The sequence below is a fragment of the Natator depressus genome, chromosome 2 (genome assembly GCF_965152275.1).
Source record: "Natator depressus isolate rNatDep1 chromosome 2, rNatDep2.hap1, whole genome shotgun sequence".
Classification (NCBI taxonomy): Eukaryota; Metazoa; Chordata; order Testudines; family Cheloniidae; genus Natator; species Natator depressus.
The window spans coordinates 216,596,089-216,612,975 of NC_134235.1; the positions used below are offsets into that span (position 1 = coordinate 216,596,089).

At 40.0% G+C, this 16,887-nt stretch overlaps 1 protein-coding gene across 11 annotated transcripts in view; it reads right to left on the reverse strand.

Moving 5' to 3' along the window:
• The window catches only part of PPP1R9A (protein phosphatase 1 regulatory subunit 9A), a 246,793-nt gene that overhangs the window by 40,704 nt on the left and 189,202 nt on the right, over positions 1-16,887 (reverse strand). For 6 of the 11 annotated variants that reach the window (XM_074945899.1, XM_074945891.1, XM_074945898.1 and 3 more), the window contains 5 exons: positions 15,955-16,110; positions 8,512-8,565; positions 5,618-5,847; positions 3,698-3,794; positions 3,418-3,589 (listed from right to left, as the gene is read on the reverse strand). In XM_074945899.1, coding sequence (XP_074802000.1) covers positions 3,418-3,589; positions 3,698-3,794; positions 5,618-5,847; positions 8,512-8,565; positions 15,955-16,110 — 709 coding nt within the window. Of the gene's footprint in view, positions 1-3,417; positions 3,590-3,697; positions 3,795-5,617; positions 5,848-8,511; positions 8,566-15,007; positions 15,053-15,954; positions 16,111-16,887 lie in introns of all 11 variants that reach the window. The other 5 variants (XM_074945889.1, XM_074945895.1, XM_074945888.1 and 2 more) reach the window with 1 other exon arrangement.

Sequence of the window (16,887 nt, forward strand, 5' to 3'; positions counted from 1 at the left end):
GTGAGTCTGTAGAGAGTTATCAAGTCTCCATCTCCTCCAGACTGAATATGACCCATGTTTCTATATTTTCTCAGAGGTGTTAGCTGCAAGATCATCTATCATTGCTGAACTGCCTTCACTTTTGTCTACTTTATAAAAAATAAAATGCTGCTCAAACATCAATGGAGAACTCAAACTGACTTAAATGGGAACTGAAGTCCCAAATAAGGCCTAGCCAATATTTAATAGAAAGGAGCAACTGCTTCACTAATTTCATTCTGGAGACTCTTGTTAATACAACAGTATGACACAGTATTGGGCTTTCTGCTACTAATCTGTATTGTTTACTCATATAATTTATCATCTATTATAATTCTCATGCCATCCTTCTTTGTGGTACTAGTGCCTAGCCAGTCTCCTCCTATTCAATGTGCATTTGATTATTCCTTATTTATTGGGAAATGGGGATAAGTAACGTTATACTTTCCAGACCCCCTGTGTCTTAATCTTGTTGGGTTATAAAGGAGAAACCTGATAAGTTGCAGTGTAACATTAGAGCCATGAAATGAGACTTTTTTTAAGTGTGAAGAAAAGCGTTGGACTATGACATATTAATCAATATGGAAATGATCATCAACCAACTGTATGATGCTGGACTAAGTTACTTCCAGCGCCACCTACCCAGCACCCCAGAAATGAGCTGTCCATAGCTATCTTAAAACAACTGTAAATTATAACAAATATTTTGTTCATTAGAGAAACAACATGGAGAAAAGCAAAGCCTGCATTTTGTGTATGACTTTAATAAAAACACATTTTTCTTATTAAAATCTTATGATGTTCTTTGAATATATAAAACACAAAACAGGAAATCCGTTACTAAGGTCATATAAACACATTTTGGGGTCTGATGACATCACAAACCATTTGAACTTCACTTTCATGGTTAAGATGATGTCCTGATATGTCAATGCAACTTTATAATTCAGATGCCTGTGTACTATCTTCCATTTGTGTACACACAGGTGAGTATACATACACACTTATGTACATACCTATCTATTGCGACAAAGTTCCTCCTCTGCCTTGGTGAGTTCTGCATTTTCTGGCAGATTTGCTCGCCTCAGAGGTTCACGGCAGTCCTCAGTTTGGCTCCTTTTGTTAGTGGCACAAACCTGCCGTTTGCTCAGCTAACCTCATCACTGGCCAGCATGGTGAAAAGGAGCAGAACAATCCCTGCAGTCTCTGCTGATCCACCTAATGGGTCGGGGGACAGGCCAGAGACCGTCCCCTCTGGTGGGACCCACAGTCCATGTCAACTCCTCTTATACCAAATAGAGAGTTGGGGGATGGGGGGAACCCAGGCCTGCCCTCTACTCCAGGTTCCAGCCCAGGGCCCTGTGGATTGCAGCTGTCTCCAGCAACAGTTACGTGACAGTTACAACTCCCTGGACTACTTCCCCATGGCATCCTCCCAACACCTTCTTTAGCCTCACCACAGGACCTTCCTCCTGATGTCAATAATGCTTATACTTCTCAGTCCTCCAACAGTACACCTACTCACTCTCAGCTTCTTGCATACCTCTTGCTCCCAGCTCCTTGCATGGCCTCAATAACTGAAGTGAGGTCCTTTTTAAAATCAGGTGCCCTAGTGATCAATGGCTCCATGTCTAGTTGGCAGCCGGTGTCAAGTGGAGTGCCCCAGGGGTTGGTCCTGGGGCCGGTTTTGTTCAATATCTTCATAAATGATCTGGAGGATGGTGTGGATTGCACTCTCAGCAAATTTGCGGATGATACTAAACTGGGAGGAGTGGTAGATACGCTGGAGGGCAGGGATAGGATACAGAGGGACCTAGACAAATTGGAGGATTGGGCCAAAAGAAACCTGATGCGGTTCAATAAGGATAAGTGCAGGGTCCTGCACTTAGGACGGAAGAACCCAATGCACAGCTACAGACTAGGGACCGAATGGCTAGGCAGCAGTTCTGCGGAAAAGGACCTAGGGGTTACAGTGGACGAGAAGCTGGATATGAGTCAGCAGTGTGCCCTTGTTGCCAAGAAGGCCAATGGCATTTTGGGATGTATAAGTAGGGGCATAGCGAGCAGATCGAGGGACGTGATCGTTCCCCTCTATTCGACATTGGTGAGGCCTCATCTGGAGTACTGTGTCCAGTTTTGGGCCCCACACTACAAGAAGGATGTGGATAAATTGGAGAGAGTCCAGCGAAGGGCAACAAAAATGATTAGGGGTCTGGAACACATGACTTATGAGGAGAGGCTGAGGGAACTGGGATTGTTTAATCTGCAGAAGAGAAGAATGAGGGGGGCTTTGATAGCTGCTTTCAACTACCTGAGAGGTGGTTCCAGAGAGGATGGTTCTAGACTATTCTCAGTGGTAGAAGAGGACAGGACAAGGAGTAATGGTCTCAAGTTGCAGTGGGGGAGGTTTAGGTTGGATATTAGGAAAAACTTTTTCACTAGGAGGGTGGTGAAACACTGGAATGCGTTACCTAGGGAGGTGGTAGAATCTCCTTCCTTGGAAGTTTTTAAGGTCAGGCTTGACAAAGCCCTGGCTGGGATGATTTGATTGGGGATTGGTCCTGCTTTGAGCAGGGGGTTGGACTAGATGACCTCCTGAGGTCCCTTCCAACCCTGATATTCTATGATTCTATGATTAGCCTGCCTGTCCTAATTGATTCTGGTAGCTTCTTAATTGGCTCCAGGTGTCCTAATTAGCCTGCCTTAATTGTTTCCAGCAACTTCCTGATTGTTCTGGAACAGCCCATGATCTTACTCAGGGAAAGGGACCTGCTTAATCTGGGGCTAATATATCTATCTTCTATCACTTTCCTGTAGCCATCTGGTCTGACCCTGTCACACTATTTATAATATAGATAGATATATTTAGTACCCGTATTCATACACTGTATATACACACAGCCTATTTGTTTATTTTTTGTACATACAAGAGATTCATTTATAAGACATTTTATTATATTTTTCTCATTTTGGCAATTTTGTTCCTGTTTGATCTTTAGTAAATTTGGTAATTATAGACAGACCTAGAACACAGGAAAAAACACAATCTTGCCTTACTTTATTGAAACAACACAAACATGGATGAAACTTAAATGTTGTAGGCAATTCCACTGAAAATTCATGATGGTTTAATGAATAAATAATGACCTCTGCTTTATTAACAGGCCTCCGTCACTTACACTTACTGATGAATATTCATTTTACAGCTGTTCTGTAGTGCTGCGCTGCCACTAAATAGTATAACACAAAGTGTTTGCTATCAGATACTGCATTTTGGTGAAAATGACAGGATTATGATGTTATTCATTTATTCTTTACTATAAATTCTTAAAGTCACAACTGTGACATTCATACACAGCAAATTAGATTAACAGGAGTTTAGGGTTGGTTCAAACAAACCTTGACTTAAGCCATCCAGGCAAGACACTTGCTGTACATCTAGGCTCTCCACTGGATCTCCTCTGGAAACGTCTCCAAAAGATGTTTGCCTTTCAAAAATGTTGTTGTTATTGTTAACCTGGCTCCCATTTTGCTTCAATAGCCTGAAAACTTCAGCTTCCAAGTCTCTAATCTAAGAGAAATACATCCAATTATTAGCCAAAATGAATAACTAGCATTTTTTCCAGGCTATCAGACAGCACTGCCTTATTGTTCACACACTTGAGTGAACATTACTCACACGAGCTTGTAAGCCTTGAACCTCTACAAGGTGCGCTTTCTCCAGTTCTTCTATTTTTTTTCGCTCAGCTTCCTGGCGTTTGATGAAGTCAAGTTCTCTTAAGGGAAAAAAAAACATTTGCTGGTATCAAAGCAATCACAGATTCAAACAGGAAATTAACAAATGTAATGGCACAATACACATTAATATACCCGTTTGTTTAAAAAATAATCCTTAGTTAACAGGAGATTTGGTACTAATCCGATAATACTAAACATGCAGCTGCAAGTAGGAGAAAATAACTGAGCAGTTATTATCAACCCAAATGAATAAACTGTAAACATATTGTGGAAAACTAATTAAGGTAAAAATCCCACTTATTCAAACTGTCGACAACAACTGTGTTGAAACTGTGATAAACTAAATTAACCTTTTCATAATTTGTACTTATAAAGCATCATTACTTCAAATTATGTTGAATTTTGCAGTAACAGTTGGGATGGAATCGCTCTGTTAGATATGAAAATGACTGGGCATCACCACTTAATTTACATCTCTAATGCATAAGGTACAAAACTAATTATCCAAAAATTAAAAGTAAATCAGTGAGGTAATTTAGGATTTTGAAGCAGTCAAAAATTATAGGCCAGATCCTCCACTGCTGTAACTCTCGGTAGTACAACTGAAGCAGGTTCACACCAGCTGATGGTTTGGCCCTACTTCAATTGTCTTGAAAAGCTGAGGCCATTATTGATCCAATGGCACCACTCACAAGAGATGCCAGTTCGTTCTTGTAGGCTGGCAAAATTCCACTGTGGTTAATGACTTTTTGTCTATCTAAAATCCTCCTTGCAGTTTCAGTGGGATAGGGTATTCAATTCCTCTGCTAGGAACTGTCTATTGTTGCTATATACTGTTAAAACAGCTGAGTTTCATTATAGAAATAGCTGATTTCAGTAGCAGATGAAGCAATCCTAGTGTAAAATTTGTAAAATTATTTGGAGAATTAAAAGTGTTGTATAAATGTAAGAAATTATTTCTGAGATGTCAGGAATGGGGGGATCAGGAGAAACTGACCCCCCACCCCCCGCCAACTGCTGAGGTATGCTCTAGTTGATTCAGCTCAATTCAAACATACTCAAGAGCCAGGAAGAAGAAAAACACAGCGTGAGAATGTCTCAACATGATCTGCTTCTTCATGTTGCGTCAATACAAAACAATACTTAGTCAAACTGATGCAACATCATCATAAACTGCTGCAAATATGGCTCTCTAACACTCCAAAGATGAATACTGCAAATTAATTCATTTATAGTCATTTAAAAATATGCACAATGCTGATATTTTTCAGTAATAAAAATCCCAATGGTTTTGATCAGGGGTGGCCAACCTGCGCCTGAGAAGGAGCCAGAATTTACCAATGTACATGGTCAAAGAGCCACAGTAATACGTCAGCAGCCCCCCCCCCAATGCCTGCCGGCAGTCCCATTGATCAGCACCTCCCCCTCCATCCCCGTGCCTCCCACAGTGTGCAGGAGGCTCGGAGGGGGATTGGGAGAAGCAAGGGCATGGCAAGCTCGGGGGAGGGGGTGGGAAGGGACAGGGCCTTGGAGGAAGGGGTGGAGTGGGGGCAGGGCCTGTGGCAGAGCCAGGGGTTGAGCAGTGAGCACCCCCCGGCACACTGGAAAGTTGGCGCCTGTAGCTCCAGCCCCAGAGTCGGTGCCTATACAAGGAGCTGCATTTCAACCTCTGAAGAGCTGCATGCAGCTCTGGAGCCACAGGTTGGCCACCCCCGGTTTTGATGGTAGCAAAGTGAAAAATGTTGTTTACCTTACAGGCCTTTAACACTGGGTTTCATATTTCAAGAGTGATGCAGGTATATGACATAAACATTCCCTATCTGGCCACTATTTCAATTTTTGGCCTGTAGCAGCTGCTTACTTTTGCTGAAAGTCCTTGATCAATTTCTTTGCTTTGTTATATTTCTTCTCCAAAGCCTGATACTGGCTTTGAGTCTCTTTGAGGTGTTCATTCACAGTGTGACACAGGGTTTGGGCCTCAATCCAGTAGCTCTCTAGTTTCATCATCCTTTCCTTATTCTCCTCAATGTTCTGTTGCAACTGGGTCTTCTCCAGTTCCCATCTCACTTTCTCATTCTCTGCAGCCTGTAGCTGGACACAGCAAATACAGTGGCTTGAGAGTAAATAGCTGCATTAAAAATCAGTAATTCAAGATGCTTTGAAATACTGAGAGGCGTGAATAGCAGTCTCTTAATGATTATAAAGGCTGTGCATTACTAATGCAAAGAGCGTTCCTGTACAATGAGAAAAGGAGTACTTGTGGCACCTTAGAGACTAACAAATTTATTTGAGCATAAGCTTTCGTGAGCTACAGCTCACTTCATCAGCATCCGATGAAGTGAGCTGTAGCTCACGAAAGCTTATGCTCAAATAAATTTGTTAGTCTCTAAGGTGCCACAAGTACTCCTTTTCTTTTTGCGAATATAGACTAACACGGCTGCTACTCTGAAACCTGTACAATGAGAAATTCTAATACATGTTTGACACGGAAGAATGAATAAACTTAAATTAATTTGAGTCTTTTGCATCTGGCATCCATTGCAGCTTCTATGCTCCCGTTGAATGTAGTAGCATTTTAAGAATTCCAGCTTTCTAATGTTGGTGCATTCTGGTGGTGTGCCTGGGACATAGTGGGGCACTGGGAGTGTATTTTACCTCATGTATCTGAAGCAGGTATGTTAGAAAGCACTATGGACTAAGAAACTCAAGATTTTTTATTATTAGAATTACAAATTGTAACTTCCATATTTGATTTTACCACAAAGCTGTTTAGAAAACAATGGAGGAAAAGCTAATTATGTCTTATCTAGCTAACTGCCTTCTTTCTGAAATCAGAAACTCTTTTGAACTTGAAATTTATTGCACCAGTTTTCATGCAATGATAATTTCTTAGTCATAATCTGCGTAATTTAGAAAGTTAAAAAAGCAGATTCGTATCTTAATACACCGAGAGAAGTATTAGTAGAGCTAATATTAAATTTTAATTTGGAAGGTTTTTTTAAATTAAACAAGTTTTAAACCCAATATTTCAACTAATTTTTAAAGCAGTTATAAGAATAGGAAAAATCTGGTTCTAGTTTATAAATCTTAAACTTGGTTTATTTTTTAAATTATCAAAGAGATGATACCGATAGAGAAAGTCCATTATATTTATCGGGGTCTATCTTGCAAGGGGCTGAACACTCTGTCCATGATCCAGCCAAGCACTTAAGCACCTGATTAACTTTAAGCCTAAGCACAGTGGTGATCCCACTGAGTGAAATCTTAGACCCATTGAAGTGAATGGGAGTCTTTCCATTGGTCCAACAGACAGGATTTTACCCAATAAATTCAGAGTAGTTAATCCTTTTGTATCAATGGAAGAAAAGTGCTAGGTAAAATCTAGATATTATTTATTATTATTAAAACTAACTGCAGGCTTAAGTGCTTGGCTGGATCAGGGCCAGATTTCTCAGCACCTTGCAGATTAAAGTCCATACAATTTACAAAAAGCAAATAATGTTTTATGCACTGCTTATTTACTTATCAACAGCAGTTAACTTGTACTGGCAAAGCTGTGATGATATCATAAACGATGCACACAACGAACAGAGTAACCTGTAGACTGAACCTATTGTTTTACTGGCAGTTTAACCAAAAACAGCCCTGGCTCTACTAAAAAGGTAAGGGACAAATGTGTGGCAAAGAAAAAGACAATGACTCCAATCCTGCCACTGGTTCTGCAGAGATGAATGCCTACGTCCAGGATGTATTACAGGGAAGTCAATGGGGCTGTGCATGGGCACAAAGGTGTACCCATGTGGGTGCAATTTGTGGATCAGAGCCTAAACTGGAAGGAGAGAAAGAAATTTCTGGCTTCCTAAAATGAAAGAGAACAATGAGAGTTCACATAAAATAAAATAAAATTACAATTGCCTTTTAACAGTAATCTTAGCTGATCTATTTGATAAACACTAAGCTAATTATATGATGGGTGTGGATGTTTGTAAGAAAAAATCAGCTGAATACTTTTTCAATTTTAAAAATTGCTCTTTTGTCTTCCTTTTATTTTCTTCTGTAATGTATATAAAATGTTATTGTAAAACCTATTACTCAACCACTGAATCATTATCAAAAACTGAACTCCTCGTAAAGGTTACATTGGTATTAAAAGGCCAAACATAAGAAAATACATTTTCTGTATATTAATAAATTAAATCTAATTTCTAAGAGCCAATTGTGAGATAATTTCCTCCATCAAATCAATCAGCTTTTGCCTTTTATAACACATTTTAAACTGTATGCAGTAGTTTCTCTTGCATGCAAAAAGCAAATATTGTATCCAAAGAAATTAATAGTTAAAGGAAAGGAAAATGCCAAAAGTCATAGGGGGAGAATAAAATAGTTAGTCTTCAGATCTCTACTGATCAGAAAACTATTAAGAAGGCTACAATTATTGAATATAAATATGATTTATGGAATTGTTAAAGAAAATGTATTAGTACAGTATAAAGCTAAAAATCTGTCTTTTAGTCATTATGTCATCCTTCAAAATGCACATTTAATGAAAACTAGATATTTTAGCAATTTCTCAATAGCTATGCTTTAGATTTTACTGAAACGTCTACTGGAAGACTTACACCCAAATAAGCTTAATTTGAGTTTCATTTTAATTAGTCTTTCTTAGTAAGAACTTTGGTTTACATACAGATATGTGTCTTCCATCAGATAAAAGGGAAAAAAATCAGCATGAATTAACTATGTATTGATCCTTACCTTTGTCTTCAGCTTTTGGATCTCAGCCTCTGTAACTGCATGCTTGATTTGCAACTAAAATTAAAAGCACAAAATAAACAAGTGAACTAAGAGATTGAGTGCTCCAATATTTTTAAAGCTTGTGCTGCCAGTTGAATACCTTATTACACAGCAGAAGGCCTAGAGAAGTGCTGCAGTGCAGTACATTGTAAATTAAAATGTCTAGCTTGCAAAATGACTCAGTCTGTGCAACCTAATTAAAGACAGGGTTCTGCCTAACCACTCATAATTTCAGATTAAGACACCCAATCTGTCTGGCAAAAAGAAACATCTTGCACTTAAAAAAAAAAGAAAGAAAAAGAAAGAGAGATGAAGATAGCTTTTATCTTGCTTGGTTTTGCTCTCCTCTGATTTGAATGTGAAAATATCCCAGTGCACGCTGGAGTTCGTAGAAAGTCCCATTGATTGGATTAAGCAGGCATGTCACAGAAAGCAAATACAGAAACAGATGATTTAATAGCTCCAAATGATAGAGAAGCTTGCAGGGAGGATTCCATACATACAGGTATCACATGCAGGGGAGAGGAAAAAGTGGCGATCTTCTCATAGGTCTTGTCTCCATTGCAACAGTTAGCTTGAGTTACGCCACTTTACCTAGACTAATTTGAGTGAGGGCAGCCACACTGCAATACAACACTCGAGCTACACAAAGTGATTGGATTAGCATCTGATGAGCAGTGCTAATCTGAGCGATAGCCTGTAGCTGAGTTCACATTGCATTACTAGCTTGAGCATCAGCAGCACTCGAGCATCAACCTATACTTGATGGAGCATCTAAGCTTTAGTTTAAAATGCCACTTAACTCAAACTAGAGATTTCTGCTTGTGGAGTCAGGTTAGGGTCAAAACTTGAGTTATAGTTCAAGAGAACAGTGCAATGAAGACAAGCGCTCAGTCTATAGTTTATGCACATTGTAGTTTCACTGGATCATCTGTGACTGTGGGAGTCCCGTGGAGAGGGATTATTTATTTTAATATATATATTTACATTTTCAAAAGACTGCCTATATTTATCCAAATGCAACTTTACCCTAAGGTATCTTAACCTTTATTATTAGGGTCCTAGCAAATTCACAGCAATGAAAAATGTGTCATGGATAGTGAAATCTGTTTTCCCCCCATGACATCTGGTCTTTTGTGTGCTTTTACCCTATACTATATGGATTTCATGGGGAGACAAGTGTTTCTCAAACTGGGGGTCCTGACCCAAAAGGGAGTTGTGGGGGGGGGGGGGTCACAAGGTTGTTGCAGGGGGTCACAAGGTTATTTATTGCCACCCTTACCTCTGCACTGCCTTCAGAGCTGGGAGGCCAGAGAGCAGCCGCTGTTGGCCAGGTGCCCAGCTCTGAAGGCAGCGCTCTGCCAGCTGCAGCGCAGAAATAAGGGTGGCCATACCATACCCTGCCATTCTTTGATTTGCGTTGCTGCTGGCGGCAGCTCTGCCTTCAGAGTTGAGCTCCCGGCCAGCAGCTGCCGCTCTCCAGCTGCCCAGCTCTGAAGGCAGCGCCGCCACCAGCAGCAGCACAGAAGTGAGGGTAGCAGCACGACAACACCCCCCAACCCCCAAAGTCCTTTTTGGGTCAGGACCTCAACAATTACAACACGGCGAAACGTCAGATTTAAATGCCTGAAATCATGAAATTTACAATTTTAAAAATCCTATGACCGTGAAATTGACCAAAATGGACCGTGAATGTATTAGGGCCTATTTATTATAGATTATGAAGGCTGAATGGCAGTTACTTCATAGTTAAGGTTGGGGTATAGTTTGTACTTAAAGCAGCCAGCCTCTTTCTTTTGTATGAAAAACAGAGTGTGTCTGCTCCAAATGTGCAATGCATAATCTCTGCATAATGCTTAAATTTTCTGAGGATTTTCAAGTAAATTTTGTTAATTAATTTCCAAATCTAATCAAATCAAAACAAGGTTCAAAAGTTTGTATATAGTGAGAGTTTGTACATATATCTAGGGTTATGTAATTATTTTATTAACAAAAAATTATGTTATTCAACACAACCGAAACCATGCTTAGCCATTGGACAACATGATTTACATTAGCCACTTCCATTTTCTAACAGGGTATGCAGGAGCCTTTTGGACCCATTCAGGAGAGGCGCAAAACCCTGCCTTTCGGTCACATGCAGTAATGCTCCCTGCAGCTGAAAATGGGGATTAACACAGAGTATAGGCACTGGGTTTTCCTAGCCCCAGGCCATTTGTGCTATGCTGGAGAAGATTAACTCTGGCAAAAGGAACGACTGTTCTCTTGGAGACCAGGATGTCTATAAAACAGGTCAGTCAGTTCAGGGCCAGAGCTCTTGATCTGGCTGAATACATTTCAAAGTTAGGATCTGTGGCAAAAGCAACAGCTACGATGATCAATACCAGCATCTTTGTGAAAGTGCCCAGCTGGCTCAGGGGTTCCACTTTCACAACAAGGCACTGGCATGAAGATACTTTGCTTCATAAAAATAATAACTACTACTTTGTTACGAGTATAACTCTATAAATGCTGCCAGACTATAAATCCCCACTCCCATCCTCCGCATTAGGCTCTAGCTTTGGCACATTACTAGGGACAAGTGACAATAGTGTTGGTGTGACTGTCCAGAACTGAGCAGAAAGAATAGTAGAAAGAAAATATGGTCTGTATGTGGTGGTGATGACGGTGGTGGTGAGCTTGGTGAAGCAGACGCTGGAAGGAAGACTTCTCTACTGGGGCAGAGATGAAGTTGTGGTATATATGGATGTTGTGCTAATGGTCAGGTGTGTGTGTCTCTGTGGCAAGAGTAAAGGTATGTACAGTTAGGTGCCTTATTTTTCATTTCCTTATTTTGTGCTAAGTATGTTATTTATAGATCAACTTTAACTGACACACAATGTACTGTTTTTGCATATTACTATCGATACTTCCTCCAACAAGAATTCCTCCTTTTTCAAGGCTAGGAGAGGAAAGTTTATGGGCCAGATCCTTGGATGGTATAAATCAGGATACCAGCTATGCAGATTTACACCAGCTGAGGATCTGGATCTATAATTTAAAAAGAGTTTCCCATTATTTGGTGACTCAAAACTTTTCCACACAATTAGATGACTCAACTGTATTTTATAATTAAAAAGAAAGAAAAAATATCTAAGGGAAGCTCTCCTGAGGGCTAAATGTTTATCCAATTGAGCTACAAAAAGCCCAAAAAGATGACTCTAAATTATATGCTGTCATCTGCCATTCCTGATCAGGTAAGACTAGCAGAGAGATAAGAATTTCTCTGCATGCACATTGGCCCCAGTTCTGCAATCAATGGAAGTTTCATGCATAGAAGACTGCAGGATTGGGCCTAGGATGTAGAAGGAGGAAGCTGAGCTCTTGCCAATAGTACAGCTCTTTAATGTTCTTGCATATTCCGTTTCCAATCTATGGCTTTGGGGCACTGAGGAAGACAACATCCTGAGAAAGAGAGGATGAGTGCAGGTGGCAAAGAGAATGCTTTTGTGCGTATAGATATTTTTAATATATCTTTTCTTTCATACAATTACAAAGATTGGGAATGAGTCAGACAAGACAGAAACAAGTGCCTTCCTAGCTCCAATAGGAATATATAACTTAGGTTAGTGGTTCACTTAATTCACTTCACCTGCGTAAATCCCAAGTAGTAAAACATTATATGGGTGAGATGTGGGGAGATGGGCCAGGGAGACAAACTCTGTTAACTCTAGAGTGGGGTGCACAACTGTCGTGCAGCTTTCGATGGCTGGACCAGCAGTCACAGCTGCTCCTTCACACTGGCACCAGTCCCCACATGGTGCTTAACCAGTGATCCTCACTGCCACAGTACCTCCAAAGAGCTTAAGTGGGCCTTCCACCCTTCGATCACTAGATGTTGGAACTATATCAGGAAAGGAGCAATTTTTGGATTCTTCCTTCTCTGTCCAGATAGCAGTGGAGGATTTGCAAGGGAGATGTTATGTTTAGTATCTACAAGATGCATCCATAATGCATCAGACTTCTGAACTCCTTCACACCTGGGTCCCTGCACTGCAAGGCCTGGATCAGGCTGGTAACTGTGAGTGGCTAGAAGAACTATTTCTTCTGCAGGTGGAAGAAGAACAGGAAAAATTAGAAGAGAGCCACCTCAAAAATCTGGTGTTTGTGCAAACACCAAGCCTTTACTTAAATCTGCTATCTCACTGCCTTGCGGTAAGATGAGATGAAGGGGAGGATGGCTGTATTAGACTACGTCCTTTCCAGAGGTAATGATGCAATGGAAAGTTCATGATTTGATGCCGTGGGCCATCTGCTTGCAGCCCCTCTCCATCCCTCCTATAAAAGCTCACAAGCAAACAAACTATATTTAGACTATTATTAAAGAGACTTATATCAAACAAACAAACCCAAAGCTGATGCATAAATTACAATCTGCTCAGGTACAGATGGTTTTATCTGTTATTTTTATGCTTTCTCTTATTAAGTAAAAAATGAATACTGATCATTCAGTCAGATCATTGAATCAGCACATGGTACAGCAGATCCCACTGAGGTAGAAACAGAAGCAGAGACTTTTCTCACAAACATACCAGTGTGTAGACTGGACATTTGGAATGTTTTTGTTTGGACAAAAGGAATTATGTTTTGCAATACAGAGAGCAAATATATGTTTCTCTTTGACTGAAGGTAGAGGTGTAATGGACCTTTTAGTATATTTGTGTTTTAGCACTAAATTAGGGCTAGGTAAATGGTTTGGCAAGCAAATCTGGATCTTAGATATATCATATGCATGTTCCTTGGTGGGGGAACAGGTCGTGTATGTTTCTTTCTATGTTTTACACAATGCCATGTACATTCTTGGCACACAAATATTATTTCAGATTTTTATATATAGCACCGTAAGTTTTTCTAGTGCTATACAGGATCATTGTTAACAATGATACTTTACTTTATGTAAAGTATTTCATCCTCAAAAGTGCTTTACAAATATTAACTAATTTATCCTCTTGACAATGTAAATAGTACTGCCAATATTTTATCAAGAGAAAAAAGGGTTTAAAGTGGTTTGTCTAAGACCACAAAGAGTCTGTTTGCAGATCCAGTGTTACATTTTTGTATTGCAATAGAAAAGAAATTACCTAAAAAAGTCTCTTTTCAAGTTCATCCAAAGGTCAAAGCGTGCTTGGCTGTGTAATTATGTTTTATTTTTGCCTACAAATATGCGTAGGTTACATTAAAAAAATCCAAGAAAATATATGTATGTATTCCAATTTCCTTACTAAAAGAAAAGTGTGTGACAAAAGTATAAGGTTCCTAAATAAGAGACATGTCAAACTTATTTGAGCATATTTTTCATCTGCAACAGTTGAATTCAATTCAACTTATTAGGTCACACTGTTATGTTTGAAGATGATGTCCAATCCACTATTATTCAATACTGTCATATAGCTCCATGATAAGAAGAAGAAAGAATAGCTCCTCTCTAACTACAACCCCAGCAAACATCAGGGTGGGTGTGAATAGCACCAGTAGCACATCTAATGTTGAACGAATTCAGGGCAAGTGCCATTAAAAACATGAACTAACTCTAAGTCAACAAAACTTAGCTATATCCTGTTAAACGCAGACAGTGAACAAACAACAAGGCTGTGTTCATATTTTGCTTATAACTATGTGGGTTAGCAATCAAAGATTCAGCTGTAATATAAGTAGGACTTATGTGGTTACAATTTCCTTCTCAAGCTCTCTTAGAGCCACCTGGATTTGCAGCTTCCCAACTCCCTGATTCTGATATCATCTACGCTGGGACTTTGAGTTAAGTAAACCAGTTCCATAAACAGTTTAAAGCCAGCTTGGGCATATTCAAACACAGTGTAGCCCAGTCCACACTGGCTGGCCTAACCGTTTAACAGACTTAATGGGAACTATGTTCAAGCACAGATTTCAGGGTAATTCAATTAAAGGCCCACAGCTTGCCCACCACTGCTTTGCACTTTGGATAGCCTTTTATACAGAAAGAACAAAATGGATGTAAACATTACCAGATCAGAATGGAAGCATTTTATTAAGCACTGTGCACTCATTTCAAACAGTTATCAATGACTACACAAGATGCAAGGTAGTGGAGAATCAGGCCACCAGTGTGGACAGAATTTAACACAGCAGCTCATCATTGTCTATAGTCTGGGATTTGAAACCGGGGTCTTAAAACCAGCCATCACGATGAGGAGAGTCAATGTCAAAATGTGCTGAAAAACTCCTTCCAGAGAGAAACACTTATGAACAATAAACACCTTAAGGCTGAAGAATATACCAGCTGAGTGAGGAATGACACAGTGACTGGTTACCCTCTGTGTCTAACTCCCAGTGCCAATCATATGTATTTATAGAAAATAAGAAAACTGGCTTTGGGAGGGCAGGGAAAACTGTTTCTTTTACATCTCCCCGCTGGCCCCAGGAGGGTGCTGCCGCTCACCTCCCCCATGAGGCTCCGGCTGCTCTCACCCCTTCCATCTTCACCCTATTTAAAAAAGAAAAATGGACTTTATTGTCACGGTTCTTGGCCCAATCGCTCCAGCCACGTGGGAAGCACTAATTGCAACCGCACATGTCTTACGTCCCCATTGACATCACACTTTGTGGAAGATGAGGCACAAACCATATCAAGAGCTCAGAACCTAAAGTACAGTGGCACTAGAGCTGCTATGTCTGTCATGCTTTGTGAGTGATTCACTGACTGCAGCTAACATCGCTGACCCAAGCCAGACTTAGTACTAGCAGGCGCTGTGCAAGCCTCCTCCCCACCCAGCACCATCAAAGCACCTCAACCCCAACCTGCAATGTGCCTGCTTCTCCAAAAAAGGAGCCTTTCTTAAACCAACTGCCAGACGTGTCGCACTGCAGTACTCTTAAGAGTGATTTTGTGATGTGGGTAGAAGGAACTAAGAGAGTCCACTACATTCATTTTCACTGAAGTGTAGCCCATTTGTCTCTCAATGAACTCCAGATTCAAATCTTAAAGTAAACATTTGTTTAGAAAGACAATCGATCCTCCAGCAATGAATTAACTCGCAGCTTCTTCTCCTAGCTGAAAAATTGCAAATAAAGTGCTGAGACATAAAAGGATTTTTTGTTGAAAATTTATTAAACTGTAATAAATAGTCCAATAAGGAGCACTATTACCGATTCATGCTTTGCAGAGCTTTTGTCAACACAACAGATATCTGGCAACAAATTTTAAAAACAACTGAGAAAATGGGTCTCTCTTATTTCAAGCATGACTGCTTGAGCCATTTACAACTATTGACTATACAAATAAGATGGAAATCAATTCTGTTATTCAAAGAGAAATCCAAATAATTGAAGAATGAGATTACTAGACCCAGTGCTGTCCCAGAAATCTCGCCCAGTTGTCCATCTTACCTCTTTGAATTTGTGAGCAAGCTTGGTGGTATCCAGTTCGGTTGGGGAAAACATGTCATCATTCTCAGGAAGATCAAACACTTCAATGGCCATGTCACCTCCTGGAAGGACAGGTCCCATGTCTTCATCTTCTTCATCCGTAGCATATTCCCCTGTCTTAATATTATGGAGTTAAAATATTTCAGTTATCCTCTTATTAGACATGGCTTGTTTGCACTGTAATTAGAAAGTTAAATCTGTAACACCTGAACACTTCCATATGCTCACTGAGGTTAGTAAGCATGCACATACAGGATTCTGCATGCAACAAAGGTTATATTCTCTCAGATCTGGCAGAAGCAGTTAGGAATCTCAGTAGTAAAAGTACAGCTCAATCATAATGTTTTAGTGCACTGGGTTACAGGAAAACAAAAACATAGGTACTGCAGCATTTTCAGAAAAGATCAGTCTGTCTTTATAAAGCTGTAGTTTAGTGTCTCTCAATCTTTTTAATAGCAAGACCCCTGCCCTCTTCCATTTAACAAAGGTTTAGCTGGGAACTGTTCTCATTTAGCAATATGGAAAGGACAGTGCTGTGCTGACCCCTGGCACTTGTTTATAAAACCACTGGAGATTGTGACCCTTAGGCTGAAAAGCCACAGTGTATTTGAATATCGGGTGGTTTATTCATTATGTCTGAATTCATATAAGAAGCATAAGATCTGCATGAAAAGATACTTTTCTGAAAAAAAAAATCAATGGGGGTGAAAAGCTGGCCCACTGTAGTCAACGGCCAAATTCCCATTGGCTTCAATGGGGACAGGATTTCACCCTGTATGAGCAACCTGATTTCACTGGTTTTGAACAAGAGTGGTGGGTGTTTCTTGGGTTGGTGAAATGTGGTTTGTGGAATGAGCACTCTCTTACAAGATGGAGAGAATGCTGAAAAACTAT